This window comes from Chelonoidis abingdonii, chromosome 4, assembly GCF_003597395.2.
Source record: "Chelonoidis abingdonii isolate Lonesome George chromosome 4, CheloAbing_2.0, whole genome shotgun sequence".
Lineage (NCBI taxonomy): Eukaryota > Metazoa > Chordata > Testudines > Testudinidae > Chelonoidis > Chelonoidis abingdonii.
Genome location: NC_133772.1, coordinates 51,037,875 through 51,054,384, shown reverse-complemented (window position 1 = coordinate 51,054,384; position 16,510 = coordinate 51,037,875). Strand labels below are relative to the sequence as shown.

Here is a 16,510-nt window from a genome sequence, read left to right as displayed (position 1 = left end):
AGCTCACAGTCAAAAGGGATAAGTGGATAAAATTGATTGTGTTTTGTAGTGACATCATGCTTAAGGGGATGGAGGCATGAACAGTGAAGGTGGGCCTTACATGGGCTGCCTAGTGCTCTTCCATCACTGTACTTCCCCCTTTCTCAGCAAAACTCCCATTGACATCAGTAGTGTAGAATTGGGTCTTCACTATGTTAATAACCACTCTAAATTGCAATGTAAGAGAAAGCAGTCTGATGTCACCAATGCATCCTATATCTGTGTAGTATGTTTTGCTTTGGAGCCGCAAGGCCAAGATTTTCAAAAGTCAGTGGTCATTTTGCGTACCTAACTTTTTGGGTGATCAACCTGAGATACCTTGACAAGGCCTAATTTTCAAGTGAGGAGAGTACTCTCTGTTCAGAGTGCTACGTATATGCTATCTAAAATCTTAGTGTGTCAGGGGAAGGAAGGTGATGGATAGTGACCAAATTAGGGATATTTATCAAACTGTTTGTAAAGTAGCTAATCATCAAAAATCCAGTGAAGTCAGTGGAAAGGCTCCCATTGATTTCACTGAGCTTTGGATCAAGCCCTTGTTCATTACTGGAAACAAATTTCCCCCAGAGATCTGAAGACTCTTTTTGAGCATCTCAATAGTAAATAAATGCCAAACGGAAGTGAAGTGAGAATTTAATGTACTATCTAATCTGTGCTTCTATAGTATGACATTACACTCCATATTCTTTATGGCAATATACTTATGATATGAATATGACATAACTGAGATGAACTTTATGCAAGATGGTTCAAGTAAGATACCATTGGAAAGGTTATGATTTACTGAATGTGATTATCCAATTTTTATCTATGTATCATTTCTGTATATAAAATTAGAAATATGTAACAATTACAACTGGGTGTGTATTGGGAAGACACCCACCAGCCACCAGGCCATCAGATTTGATGAGCCATCAGGAGGAAACAACAAGATTGTGAAGATACTAATCTCTCTCCCTCCTGGGAGGCGTCCTGGGACATAATTGTGACACTACTAGGTCAGGTGGTCCTGTCACCTGATATTAAACATTACCTGGGACTTCTGGTAACTTTCCACTAAAAGGGGAGGATGGTCAAGTTTGGGAAACAAAGGATTCCTGCCTTATGTAAACCTTATTTAAGGGTGGGGAGGAGGGCAAATGGGATTCCTCTCCAGGGCCATTCTGCCCAGGAAGAAAGACTGCTAAAGACACCTGAAGGGAAGGCAAGTGGGGAGTCCAGGCTGAGAGGAGGGTCTAGGCTGAAAAGAAATATAACTGGAACTCTAAGATACAGAAACTTTGCAACCTGCCTAAAATAACATTTAGGGTAAGAAATTACATTTTGTAACCTGTTTCTTGAGTATATTGAGCTTAGCTTGCGTATTTTATTTGCTCAGTGATCAGCTTTGTTCTGTCTGTTATCTCTTATATTCACTTAAAATTCACCTTTTGTAGTTAATAAACTTATTTCTTGTTTATAATATAACCCAGTTTGTGCAATTCATAATTGTGGGGGAGGAGTAAGAGGCTGTCCATACCTTCCTCCACATTGAGGGAGGAGGTGGATTTCATAATATACCTTTGGGTCTGCACTGCAAGGGAGGTGGACACCTGAGTGCTGGGGCAAGTCCCTTAAAGCTGAGTCTTCCCAGAGCTGATCTCCGTGTCTGTGTCATTCTGTAGTTGGGTGTGGCCCTGCTTGTGTATGTGCTAGAGGAGGCTTAAAAGCCTGTCTCAGCAAGACAGGTAAAAAGGGGGCCCAGGCTGGCAGAACAGGTGGTATCTCAGCACATCAGGTGGCATCTCAAAGGGGGCAACCTGTCACATATAGCTCTTAGCCTGCAGAACCTCTTGTTATATTTGTTTAACTTCCAATGGTTCTGGTTTTAATGTTGGCTAAAGAACGTTGGGTGGGATTTTCAAAGTTGTCTAAGAGAATAAGAAGCACAAGTCCCATTGACTTTCAATGGAATTTGTGTTCCTCTTTTTCTTAGGTGCTCTTGAAAATCTCACCCTTTGTCCTTTTCAAACAAATTTGTGGAATTAAAAAAATCACATTAACGTTCCTGGTCTATTTAGGCTAATAGTTCAGAAAAATATGGTACTGGTGATTTAGTTCTTATTAATGTGTTAATAGTATGAGAATTCATAACACAGAATTCTGATATTGTTTTGTATAGAAAATATCAGTGTTCATTCTCCCCTGGAAAAGATGAGAGAGTAACCATCTGAATTTCATGGCAAGAAAGGGCCCTGTCCTATAACCCCTAACTCACATGAGTTGTTCTACCTGGTGATTTCACAGTGACTACTCCCTTGAATATTAAGACACCAAAAGTCTTCTTTGTAGAATCTTAAAACTGTCAGGCTGGAAGGGACCTTGAGAGGTCATCAAGCAGAGCCCCCTGCGCTGAGGCAGGACCAAGTGTATCTAGACCAGCCCTGTCAGGTGTTTGTCCAGTGTGTACTTAAAAACATCCAGTGATAGAGATTTCACCACCTTCCTCAAAAGCTTATTCCTGAATTTAATCTTATAGTTAGAAAATTTTTCCTAATATTTAACCTAAATCTCCCTCATTCTATTTTCAGTGGCCTTGGAGAACAATTGATCACCATCCTCTTTATAACAGCCTTTAAGATATTTAAAGGCTGTTGTCAGGTCCCCCATTGGTCCTTCTTTTCTTACACCTAAACGTGAAGTTTTTTTTAACCTTTCCTCATAAGTCAGATTTTCTAAAACTTTTATAATTTTTGTTGCCCTGCTTTTGGCTCCCACTAATTTATCCACCATTCCTAAAGTGTGGTGCCCAGAATTGAACACATTACTTCAGCTGAGGCCTCAGTAGTGGGGAGGAGAATGAAAGGTTGTCCCAAAAGAACAATAGGTAATGTAAGAAAATACTGGTGGATTAACAGTTTTTATCAGAGCTTCAAGAGCTTGTATGGATTTGAACGCACTCAAATACCACAGTGATAAGTGCAGCATAGAACATGGAACCACAGAGTCACTGTAGTGTTTTGTACTGTCCCAAAACTAGACAAATGTAATTCGTTAGTTGATGAAGAGTTAAGTTTCCTGGAACTAAGCCTTTTGGTGTGATATCAAAGAACTGTCAGTACTTCAGTGTGGTTTATTTCATTTCCTGATTCATACAGCTGTTCTGTTTCTTTGCTCAGGTATCCTCTCATGCCCTGTGTGCAAACAGACGTGCTTCGCTGGGGATGTAGTTGAAAATTTCTTTCTCAAGGATTTTCCCACAGCAAATCCAGCTATGGCAAGGGTAAGTGGAGGCTACTCAACAGGCTGCAGCATGAGTCTTTTGAACACCAATAACAAGACCCAAAGTTTATGTCGTTTGAGTAGCTTTATATAGCATTGTAATTTTACCACAGCTCTTCAGTCATCCCCGTGGACTGAACATACTGCCTCTAAAGCACTTTTCTCACCCTATGTGAAGAGCGAGGCATTAAAGTCAGTGGGAGCTTTGACAATGACTTCAGTGGTGCAGGATTGGGCTCTGGGCATGACTTTGTGGCAATACAAATCCCTGCTGCTAAGCCCCTGGGTTTGGCCAATGGAAGGAACTATTTCCATTAACAGTTGTTTTGCATGAAAACACTTCTGTCAGTCACCACAGCACTAGCCACAGTGGAGCACAGAAAATTGTGACTTGTTGCAACATCAAACTGAGTAGCACAGAACACAAGTTTCTAGTGGGTAGAATTGTCTTTCAAATAAACCCAACTCTCACTTACCACCAAAGTTAGGTTTCTCAGTGACAAGCTAGAGTTTCACTCTTGAATTATGCTTCATTCATTATAAAAGTAAGTCTCAGGTAATAAAGGCATCTGATGCATCCAGCAAGATGCTGGATCCCTTTACCTATGTGTTTCTCAGTATCCTCTGTTCCTTTGTCAGAGCCAGGTAAGCAGTGACAAAGGCTACTGGTTGTATGGTTGTCTCAAATTGATTGCTTCTGTTAAATGATGAGGATATCAGTCTAATAATAATAATTATAAATAAAGTTCTTCTCTGTCCTGAGGGAAGTCTCCCAGAACTTTCAGTCTTTCAACAGGATGGAATGGATGTAACTGAGAAGTTGGAGACATTTTGCCATTCCCTATGGCCTTATGTAAATAATATGCCCAGAGACAAAGATGCTTCTCATGTGCCATTTTAAATAGTTGATTTGCAATTTAGTATTTTAGTTATATATAGTCTTCTCCTATACTATTTTAATTGTGCTGTTTTCACTGTATTTAAAGGTTTGTGCAGCGCCAGGGGAATTGTTCATTTCTACTCTAACTCACTATACTACCCTTCCTGAATGAGGAAGCAAGACATTGGAAAATTATTATATTGCACTGGAATGAGGAGTTAAAATAGCACTAAATGAATCAAAACTACTTTACAAACTATTGACTATTTTATTTTATCCCTTTTCTACTGGAATGCAAAGTGTTGCCCAATGGTTAGAGCTAGTGACTGAGAGCTTGAATTCTTGGATTCAAATCTCTAGGCCAGATCATGGCCCCATTCTGTCTGCTCTGTGCTTCTCTGTCAGTTCTAGGGAGATATAAAACCAGCTTAAATATCCAGTTAAAGATTCTTCTGACACTGGAGATTCCTTTAGCTGGTTTTACCAACTTAGGGGACATATCAAGGGTACGTCCAGAGCACTGCTGTACCCCAGCACTGCCAATGGAATGGTCTTTTGTGGGTTATCAGCCAGAACAACTTAGAGCAACCTCAAGGCTTCTATAAGTTGTTCTGGAGACTGGCCCCAGGATCCAGTGGGAGAAGAGCATAAAGGCAAACACCATCTTTGCCTCCTGTGTTTTAGCTCTGTTCAGCCTTCTGTTGATTACCAAGGGCTCTAAATTGCTCTGAGTCACTGAACTTTCCTGTGCCTCATTTTCTCCATCTCTAGTTATACATACCTACTCTTCAAAGATATTAAGAGCAAAATTTACACAATGCTGCTGCAGTGTTAGAAAGTTCTTATTACATAATTATCATAATTCAATTCATCTGCCTTCTAGAGAGAGCCAGTGTACGAAGGAAATCAAATGAATAAATCTTTTAGTCTCTTCAAAGGCACTGGGATATTTCTTAGATCTCCAGTAAGAAAATTTTTCTTTTCTTCAGTCCCCTACGCTCTGAAGAGTGATTCAAAAGGAAAACAATTCCCACAGGAGTACAGGAATCCTACAGGGGAATGAAGAACCTTCCCAACATCATTTTAAGATTGTTCCTCTTTTATAAATAGTCTCATCTTATAACAGTGAAGCCTTTATAAAAGGAAAAATAGGGGAAAACCAAGGCCCAATCCCACTGTCATTGAAATCCGTGGGAGTTTAGCCAGTGACATCAGCGGGAGCAACATAAGGCCCTCAAATTATGAGGCTGCTAGAAAGACATAAAGACCAGTATTTTCAGACTTTGGTGTCTAAAGTTGACATCTAGTTCCATAAAAATGGGCTAATGGGGAGCTGTGAATTCGTATCACCTCTGAAATTCAGGTTTCATAATTAGGTGCCTACATATGGATTTAGGTTCCTAAGTTTAGGCAGATAAATCTGAAAATTATGCCCAAATCTGTTAACTGGCTTGATCAAATTGGACTTGGTAATGTTGCTAAAGGGAATGAGAACTTGGGGTGCAAAAGAAATGTAGGATCAAGCCCTGTATCTTGGAACCATTCTGACCTTGGTAGAGGTTTACCGTTGCATTCAGGTGGTAGCCAACATGAATATCACATTTTAGGGGAGCAATTAATGGTGTAAAGATCACCAAAGTGATACTCCAAGATCTTGCCCATGTCCTGGTTACTATAGTGATGGATTTATTATAAATCGGTAGACAGACAGATAATCTATATTGTAAAGTTACCTTCCTGGGTAAGCTTGGGAAAAACACTTTCTCTATGTATCCCATCTATAAAATGGAGACAGTGATCCTTCCTGTCTCCTACCCTTTGTCTGTCTAGATGGTAAATTCTTTGAGTCAGGGTCTGTCTTTTACTATGTGTGTGTGTTGTGGGGCCCTGTTGTCAACTGGGGCCTCTCGGTGCTACTGCAATACAAATAAATGATGATAATTGTGGAAGGACTTTAGTGTACAAGTGTATACTAGTTGTTGATAAACCACACCTTGCTGAGCTACCCTGATTGGTGAGTTGAAATTACAGCCTCATTTTTTCAGTTGGCCTTTTAGCAGTTTATCAGAGTAATTGCTTTGCAATATATGTATTGTGTGCTTGAGTTGCTCAGCTGTTTTAGCTTCTGAGCTCCTTGGGTGGATGGTCTTGAAAGCCACACTTAAAAGAGAGGTGTAGTCTGAATACTTGAGCAGAAGCCAGGAACTCCTGAGTTAATCCTGGATCTAGCCTAACTTCCTCTGTGGCCTTGGGCAAGTCCCCCTCTCTGCTTCAGCCTTTTTCTTGTACATGTATGATAAAGGAGGAAATGCATACTGCTCATCTTGTGAAATGGAGGTAGGTAAATATTATTACTTCAGAGGGGTATTATGAGAATTAACTAATATGTGTAAAAGTCCTCTGAAGATTAAAAAAAAACAACTATGCATGGTCTATGTAAACATCAAAGGACTGGAGATGTATGAGGTAGGGGATAAGAGTTGACTGCTGGAGGAGTCAGGGCTCTGGCCCAGAGTCTGACTAGGGAGGTCAGACAGAAATAGCTTGAGGCAAGGGGTTTACTACAGCTTGACTAGGCCCTGAGCTAACCAGAATGGACCATTCTTTAACTTTCAGTTCTCTGTGCTAACTTAATGACTTCCTATGCTGTGTTCCTGTTGACCAGGGCCTCCCAGAGGATTCAGGGGCCTGGGGCAAAGCGGGGGAGCTGCGGCACTTGTACTCACCCGGCGGCGGTCTGGGTCTTAGGTGGCATTTCAGCGGTGGGGGGCCCTTCAGTTGCTCCTCGTCTTTGGCAGCACTGAAGGCCCCTCTGCCGCCGAAATGCCACGGAAGACCCGGACCGTCGCGAGGCCAGGGCTCGCAGGGCCCCTGCAGGGCCCGGGACCTAGGGCAAATTGCCCCACTTGCCCCCCCTGGGCAGTCCTGCTGTTGACTAATTGATAAATCCTACTGTTTTGACAATGCTGTGTGAGTATCACTGCAAAGGCTGGGTGAAGTATATTAATCTCTGCAGAGTGTACAGTTCTCCATCAGGAGTCTGTCTCAGTCGGTCTCGCAGTGTGAAGCAAGAGTGCTGAAGGCCCAGAGATCCAGCCTAAGGAAGTGATGAAGCCGTCCTGTCTTACCCTAGAGGAAGAGTGAGACCTTGAAGGGGTCTGGAACACTGAAAGGGTTCTCCCAAGAGACTGCTCCAAAGAGGAGGGCTGTAGTACCAATCCTATGGATCCGTGATGCTTGATTATGTTTGGTTAACATTTTCTTTACAGACTAGGCAATATTCTATCATGTTCATGAAGGGACTCGTAATTCCTGTGCACTGATTTGTTTTCTTGTGTTTGTACATCCTCCTCATCTGTTATGGTACTAATATCAAGGATATACAAGTGACCTCTTATTCTCTGCAAGTTCCTTTTTTTTTTTTTTTCTTTTTGAGACATAACTATCCCCACTCACTCCATGCACTGAGATCAGACAATTCTTAATTCATAGATTTTTAGGACCAGAAGGCCAGAACTATTATGATCATCTAGTCTGACCTCCGGCTTCGCACAGGCCATAGAATTTTGCCCAGTAATTCTGATATCAAATCTTTAACTTCTTCAACAAGAGAATATTAGAAAGACATCTAGGTTTGATTTAAACACTTCCAGAGATGATCTTGTTTTCTCTCTTGCACCAATATAAACCAGGAGTAATGCCATTGATGTCAATTGAATTACACTGGTGTAAGAGAGAAAAGAATCAGGGCCAGTTCTTGCAGTTATTGGAATAACCAAAACTCCAAGGTTTTGAATCAGTGTCTTTAAATGTAGTAGTTTCTACAAGCTCGTTGGAGGAGTTCTACATTTAATTATACTTGTATGTAATTGCACCTTTTTTTTTTCCAGAGCTGTTCCGCATGTAAAGAGAAGAGACCTGCTCACAGTCTGTGTACGAACTGCAATAAGTGGCTGTGCAGCTCATGTACAGAGGAACACAGACATGGCAAGGAAACTGGAGACCATTTCCTGTCTGTCCCCGCAAAGGGCTCTTCAGGTAGAAACATAAACTTCGAAGCTTTGTGTTCTTTTTGTGTGTGGTAATTCATCTGAAAACACTGGACCTCCACAGGGTCTGCACTTTGCATGATTGTGAATAAATGTTACGTCTACAGTAAGTGGGGATTTGATAGACAACATTCTACAGCTCCAAAGAGCTGACCCTGCACCATCAAAGGCAATACTACCCCATCGCATGGGTAGGATTGGAGCTTGTGTTCAGGGAGGCACAGTCCCTCCAAAAAGCCCTACTAGTGTGCAGGGATTTTGGAGGCTGTATGACCCTTTAGGATCTTGCAGCCTGATCCCAGAGTGCCTGTGTGGACATGGCCGCTCCCTGTTCCCTGTGGGATATGTGCCTCGAGGGACACACCAAAGAAGCAATTGAATCCAATTTTCCCCTTGCAACACACTGGTTGGTGTTTAGTCTGTGTAACATGAGAGAGGAAGGGGAAGGCTCTTTCCATCCCCTGGCACACCCGTGCAAGGGCTAGACATACACTGATCCTGGGCTATTGTGCCGGTGTCCAGGGATGTCCAACCACATACCTGAACTCAAGCCTAAGCCTTATATCCTTGGCTCCTTTTTGCTCTATCCTGAGAGAGACTGAATGTGAATGTCCATGGAGTCAAAAGATACGATGTTGGGATGTATATTGGGCTATGGAAGCAAGTGTGCCCTCATCTCAGAGCATTTGTATCAGAGGAGGTGGATTTTGCTTGGTGGTTCTTTTAACAGATAACTCTCTCATAACCCAACATGTTCCTCTGTGCTATGTGTTCACCGGGAAAAGAAAGCACTTCCAGTGGAAATTGAACACTTCAGAACTCTTTAATGCTTCCAGGTTACAGATGCAAATTCTTCCATTCTCATGTCCCATAGTCACAGCCACCCAGGAGAGCAGAAGGATTTTTGCTAAAGAATCTCGGGGCTTTTCTATGCACAAAGTTGCTGTGGTTTAACAATTTAGTTGTTATTTGCATTGTGGTAGTACCTAGGAGCCCCAGTTATAGATCAGAAACCCAGTATGCTAGGTTCTGAAAAACACAGAACAAAAAGTCCACGCCCCAAAGAACTTAAATGTGTGATGGAAAATTGATTAAGTTAAACTGGTGCAAAAGGCTCGGTAGACATTTACATCAGTATAAGCCATGCTTATTAGAAGTGGGGCTGGTAGGATGGCGCTATCATTAAGGTTACTTGTCACTTCCTATTATAAGACCTTGTATTCAGTTGGTTATAACTGTGCCAAACTTTAACCATTCTGGCTGAAATGTTCCATGCTGGGAGTCTGTCTCAAGCTGAATATTTTTGGAAAGTTGAAAGTCTGTATGGTTCAGTCATTTCCAAGAATGAGGCTAGGGAAAAATACAGTGTTTTGCTATTTAAAAAAATTCTGGCCACCTTTGAGAAGATCTAGCACCTCTGGGATTTGGAGGAGGGACTTCCTTTGAAAAACATCTCAGTTTGCACATGTTCAGTAGAGATTTCTTAAAGTTTAGCAGCTAAAAATCACTGAAGAGTCTGTGCTCAATGAGCATGCTCATCCGCTCACAGCTCTTATGTTTGACTGGGCAATGTTTTTTTATCCTCACAGAGCAACTGTGTGTTCTCTGGGTCAGGGCCAGATTTGTTCTGTAATGGTAGGTCCAGGCCACGTTAGGAAGCCTGGCTCTCCTGTGCTTTCTGTGACATCTCTGCTGGTGCCCAGGCAGCATGAAGGAGGAAGCTGCCTGACAAGAATGCAGAGGGGACAAAATCTAGACCAAACGGGAGGGAAAGGAATAGATTGGAGCAAGGAGCCATATGAGACTGGTATTGAAGACAGGGGTAGGGGAAGAGAGAAACTGGAGGAGAGGAGGAGATTGGGACATGTTGGACAAGGAGACTGGGACAGGGAGACAACGAGATTGGATGAGGAGGTGGGGTCAGAGAAAGGGACTGGGAATGACTGCAAAAGGAGCCTGAGAGCCAGTTGAGGGAGGACGGAAGACAGATCTGACGAGGAGTTGGTGTATGGGGGAAGAAGTGGGACTGGCTGGGCAAAGAGATTGGGACTGGAATGAGAAGACTAAGGCGTGGAGATTGGGACTGAGTATGCAGATAGACTAGGACTGATTTGAGGATTCAGGGATGAGGAAGAGATGATTGGGACTGGGATGAAGGGGTCCATCTTGCAGGTAGTAGACAGAAGAGGCTGTGATCACTGTAGCATGTTTCCCTCCAGAGCCTGGAATGAAACCCAAGATTCCTGAGTCCCATCATTCCTCTACTTCCAGCAAGTAGCTGAAGTTCACTGGCAGAGTCTGTGTCTCATTCCCCTGTAATGCTTGTCCACATGGAGGATGATGACCTACTACTGCTATCAGTTACTCCATTACCTCAAGTGGTAGAGGTCTTGCGGTGATCTGAAGGTTCCAGCTGTGCTGATGAGCCATCTGGGTGTCGTTATGAATTTCTGTTTTTTTCAATTTGCTTTTTTTTTTTTGAAAGACTTAGGAAATTGCATATGATCTATGTTAAAAGAACATTAAAGTTGCAACGGCAAGTAATCAAACGTTAGGAAGTTGTATTTCACTAAGAAGCTGTTATCTGTGTCTGTTATCATTTGTTGCAGAAATTGGAAGGTGTGTAATGAATGAGGCAGGGGATGGCAGGAAGAGAAGAGATGGCCTCATGGTTTAGGCAGTTGAATGCTACCCTGAAGAATTGGATTCTATACCTGCTTCTGCCACAGAGTTCCTGTGTGATGCTAGTGAAGTCACTTACATCAGACTTTTCACAAGTGGTCACTAATTGTGTATTCCTCATTTTCTGGGTGCATGATTTGAGATCTCGGGGTCTGATTTGTGGAAGTGCTGCATGTTCACAGCTACAGCTGAAATCAATTGGAGCTGTGCATTGAATATATAAAGTACTTAAAAAAACAAACAAACCCTAAGTATTCTAAAATCCGGTCCTAGACAGCTCAACTTGACACCCAAAATTAGTGGACCCTTTGGACCTTAATTTGTCTCTGTCTCAGTTCCCCATGTGTAAAGGGAGATAATACCCCCTCATCTCACCAGAGTGTTGTGAAGATAAATGAATTAATATTTGTGAAGCTCTCTAATACTATAGTAATGAGCACAATAGAAATGGCCATGAGGAAATTAATAATTCTGTCTTCAGAGAAGGGTTTGAATAGCATGCAGTAAATAGGGCCTGGGGCCACACGTTGAACAACGAGTAAACAAAATATAGAAAAGGTGCTCATTAAGTGAGTACTGTCCCTTCTGTGCAATGAAGGAAGCAGTGGTCCTGCGGAAAAACTAGTGTGATATGATATATAATTAAAGCCTGTATCAATGCATACACACAAGGGGGCCTAAGTAAGGTTGCACATCAATGTTAATCCTTGCATTTCCTAACTTTTGAATTTTTGACTTTGCAACTTAACATTTTTAATGCAGTTTTGTGTGTGAAATATCTATTTAGCTTAAGTTGATTAGGAGCAAATTAAGCTAAACTGATATTAGCTATTCATAAACTGTAAAGTATTTTGCAGTAGGATTTTACACCAGTTTAACTAAACTGTTTTAAGGCTGTGTCTACACTAGCTACCTTACAGCAGCACAGCTGTACCGATGCAGCTATGCTGCTGGAAGATCTCCCGTGTAGCCGCTCTGTGCCGACAGAGAGAGCTCTCCGGTCGACATAATTAAACTACCCCAACAAGCAGCAGTAGCTATGTCAGTGGGAGAGCGTCTCCTGCCAACATAGCATTGTCCACACTGGCACTTCTGTCAGTGTAACTTATGTCGGTCAGGGGTATGGTTTTTTTGCACACCCCCGAGTGACGTAAGTTTTTTTCCAGCAAAAGTGCTAGTGTACGTAAAGCCTAAGTTCACACCGTAAGTTAAACCAATGCATCTTTCTCATGTATGGTTTTGTGCATGTCAGAGATACTGAGCAGAAAGTGCGTGAAAGGCAGAAAATAGAACATAAGGGAGTCCCAAAAGAGCATATCTAAGTGCATTTTAGAAAATGCTGCACAATCACTTTAGCTATGAGAGAGAGAAAGGACAGAAACAAGGAAGAAGCATAGATGAAGACTGTTCTTTTTTCTTGCAGTTGTTATATAGAACCCAATTCTTTACTCCTTGTACAGGCAAAGCTCACCTAAAAGTCAATTGGAGTTTCTCTGTGTAAGATGTACAGATTAGGCGATTTAATATTAGAGCTATTGATCAGTTACCAGATGATAGAGGGAAAGAAATAAAACTTTAGAAGAACAGTCAAAAATAAAACAGCACATAAAATGTAGTTTTTAGAATTCTATTTGACCCCAAGCAAGGAAATGGCAGGCTGTTTTCTGAGCATAAAGCAAAGATAAAACAGCATGTTGTAAGAACGTAAGAATGGCCATACTGGGTCAGATCAGTAGTCCAGTATCCTGTCTTCTATCAGTGGCCAATGCCAAATTCTTCAGAGGGAATGAATAGAACAGGGTCCTTTTATCCCCTGATTCATCCCATGTCATCCAGTCCATGTTCTGGCAGTCAGAGGTTTAGGGACATCAGAGCATGGGATTGAATCCATGACCATTTTATCTAATAGCCCTTGATGGATCTATGCTCCATGAATTTATCCAATTTTTTTAACTCATTTATATTTTTGACCTTCACAACAACCCCTGGCAATGAGTTCCACAGGTTGACTGTATGCTGTGTGAAAAAATACTTCCTTTTATTTGTTTTAAACCTGCTACCTAATAATGGTGGGTGACCCTTGATGCTTGTGTTGTGTGAAAGGATAAATAACACTTTCTTATTCACTTTCTCCACATCATTCATGATTTCATAGACTTATATCAGATCCCACCCAGTCATCTCTTTTCCGAGCTGAACAGTTCCATTTTCTTTAACTGAACAGTTCCAGATTTTTAATCTCTCCTCAAATGGAGGCTGTTCCATATCCCTAATCATTTTTGTTGCCCTTCTCTGTACTTTTTCTAATTCTAATATATATATTTTTAGAAGGGGTGACTAAAACTGCATGCAGTATTCAGGGTGTGGGTGTATTATGTATTATATAGTGGCCTTATGATATTTTCTGTCTTATTATCTCTTTCCTAATGGTTCCTAACATTGTTAGCTTTTTTGACTGCCACTGCACTTTGAGAAGATGTTTTCACAGAACTATACACAACAACTAGAAGATCTCTTTCTGTCTTTATCACAGCTAATTTAGTCTCCACCATTTTGGAGTGGGATTAAATTTTCCAGTATGCACTATTTTGCATTTATCAACATTGAATTTCATCTCCCATTTTGTTGCCCAGTCACTCAGTTTTGTGAGATCCTTTTGTAACTCTTTGCAGTCAGGTTTGAATAACTATCTTGAGTAATTTTGTATCATCAGCAGACTTTGCCACCTCAATGTGTATCCCTTTTTTTCAGATCATTTATCAATCTGTTGAACAGCGCAGGTCCCAGTACAGATCTTTGGGGGACCCCGCTATTTACCTTCTCCACTGGGAAAAGGGACCATTTATTCCTACCCATTTTTTCCTATCTTTAAACCAGTTACTGATCCATGGGAGGATCTTCCCTCTTATCCCATGACTGCCTGCTTTGCTTAAGAGCCATTGATGAGGAACCATGTCAAAGGCTTTCTGAAAGTCCAAATATACTACATCCATTGGATCACCCGTGTCCACATGTTTGTTGATCACCTCAAAAAATTCTAATAGATTTGTGAGGCATGATTTTTCTTTACAAAAGCCATATTGACTTTTCCCCAGTGATATGATCTTAATCTATGTAATATTCAGCTCTTTGCTATAGTTTTAACCAGTTTCCTGGTACTGAAGTGAAGGCTTACCAGCTTGTAAGTGTCAGGATTGCATCTGAAGCCTTTAAAAAAAAAAATCATTGTTTCGTTAACTATCCACCAGTTATCTGGTACAGAGGCTGATTTAAGTCATAGGTTACAAGCCGCAGTTAGTACTTCTGCAATTTGATGTTTGAGTTCCTTCAGAATGCTTGGGTGAATATCAAGTAGTCCTGGTGACTTATTACTGTTTAATTTATCATTTTGTTCCAAAACCTTCTCTATTAACATCTCAATCTGGGATAGTTCCTCAGATTTGTCACCTAAAAAGAAAGACTCACATATGGGACTCTCCCTCACATCCTCTGCAGAGTAAACTGATTCAAAGTATTCATTTAATTTCTCCGCGATGGTCTTGTCTTCCTTGGACACTCCTTTAGTACCCTGATCATCCAGTGCCCCCACTAATTGTTTTTTAGGCTTCTTGCTTCTGATGTAGTTACAAAAACTAAACAGCAATTTAATTTAATGAAAACACAATAGGTACCTTGAGTGCCTGGACTTAAATGGTGCTAGTATCCTCATTTAAGTCCAGGCACTCAAGTTCACCCATCTTAATATTTTTGTTAAGTTAAGTTTCTTTTATATGGAGATTTTTCTTGTTTTATATTTTCCCAATTAGGATAATCCGAGTACAGATATGAGTAAATAATTTATTACCAAAGTGTGTTTTAAATTTTTTTTTTTTTAACTTTCGACTAAGAATAAGCATAAAAGTGCTGAATACAAGGACAGGATAGTTTTATTTTCAAGTTAATGGCAGGGAAAGGTCTGTTGTTTTGATTCTCAGGGTACCTTTTTTGTTTTCATTAACTGTTGTGCGAGTTTACACTGTTGACAAACAATGGTTAGAAAAGCTACTCGTGGCTTATTTGTGCTACAAGTCCTGTAGATGCAAATTCTGGGCTTTAATTAAAAACTGTTCTCACCATTTTACTCCTACCCCTGCACAGAGCTAAAACAGAAAAAATTGGGAAATTGATTGTTTTTAAATCTACAAAAGGAGCAATTCACAACTTGGTTAATCTGGGACATAAATCAGGGATGTAAAGCTGATGTGCAGTTCAGTAACTCATTTGTTACCAGGAGCTCATGTCATCAATGCTTTGGGCTATCTGTTAAGTACTGGATAGAACTGAAGGTGTTGAATTTCAGAATGCCTCCTTCCCTGTTCTATAGTGCCACAGTTTTGATCAATGGAGATGTCTGTGCTGGAGACTCACTGGTATAGGAGAGGGTACTGCTGGCTGGGCATTTGATGTGAGGGCTAAGCTTTGGAACTCACTGAATTCCCTGCTCTGACTTTCAGGGCGTGCTGTGAGGCATTTGGTTTTCTCTAGCTGGGAGGGGATTGGAAGGCTGTGTTGGGTGACCTTCCAGGTATTTTTTGCTGCTGTGTTACTATTAGTAGGTTTGGCTATGTTAATTAAGGGTTAGATGGAGGAAGGTTACAGGAGTGGTCTGTTTCATAGATGTAAAGCTATTTGTCAAGCTATACCTAAAGGATGGGCCCTCATTTTTAATGGCTATGTGTATAAATCCAAATAAATATTTCCCCCCCCCCCCCGTTAGGAAAACACTGGTGCAAACCAACTGTGTACAAATGCTGTTAGCTGACCTGTTTATGGAATTTCCAACACCAGTGTGAGGGCCTGGCTGTAACATTGCTGGTTATGAATATAAAATGAAGCTGCAAAGTGGCTAATAGTTGGAGCAAATCATGGACAGGAATATTTTTTATTTAACATTGTACTGGCTCTCTTCTTCAGTCAATGAGGGCCAAGAGTATGTGTAAGTGTGTGGACTCACCCCCTGCAGCGCCTCCTGTTGGTCTCTGTCGGGAATTAGTTCATCCAGCTTTCAGAGTGCCCTCTGCAGGCCGGTGATCTGCCTTATCACTGCTGCTGGGCCTCCGTGTCCCTCCTGGACCTGGTGCCCCATTATCTGGGGTGCTGCCCCATGGCCGCAGCTCTGCCTGCTTCCCCCAGTCAGCCCAGTGGTTGCTTTCTCCTGCCACAGCACTTTCCTAGGGCTGTTTTAAGCCCCTCAGGGCAGGGAGCAAGTGTCCACCCTCCTACAGTACTTTTTCATAGATGGATTTTTGTTGATAGTTTGAAAAAAAAATTATCTTGAGTCTGTGACTACCATATACATAAACTTTGATTAAATCTGTTCACAAAATTAATATAATAAGCAAGGATAACAAGATAGGCACTGAAGATGCGAAAGAAGAATTATTACAGCATAAGAAGCTATATGAAAAAATGTCTGTCTTAGGAGAGTAAGCTCTGAAGAAGTCTTTTACTTAGGGGCTTTGCATTGATACCAGGCAAACCTCATGATGTTCAAAGTTTTCTGAACTTCTCCGACTGTATTTTAGATTAATAAAACCATAACCTTTTTTCCCTCTCATTC

General features: G+C 41.3%; 1 protein-coding gene across 2 annotated transcripts in view; it reads left to right on the top strand.

Annotated features, from left to right (window-relative positions):
• Positions 1 to 16,510, top strand: part of TRIM66 (tripartite motif containing 66) — a 76,998-nt gene that overhangs the window by 18,787 nt on the left and 41,701 nt on the right. For both annotated transcript variants that reach the window (XM_075065151.1, XM_032796808.2), the window contains 2 exons: positions 3,198 to 3,301; positions 8,071 to 8,218. In XM_075065151.1, coding sequence (XP_074921252.1) covers positions 3,198 to 3,301; positions 8,071 to 8,218 — 252 coding nt within the window. The remainder of the gene's footprint in view (positions 1 to 3,197; positions 3,302 to 8,070; positions 8,219 to 16,510) is intronic.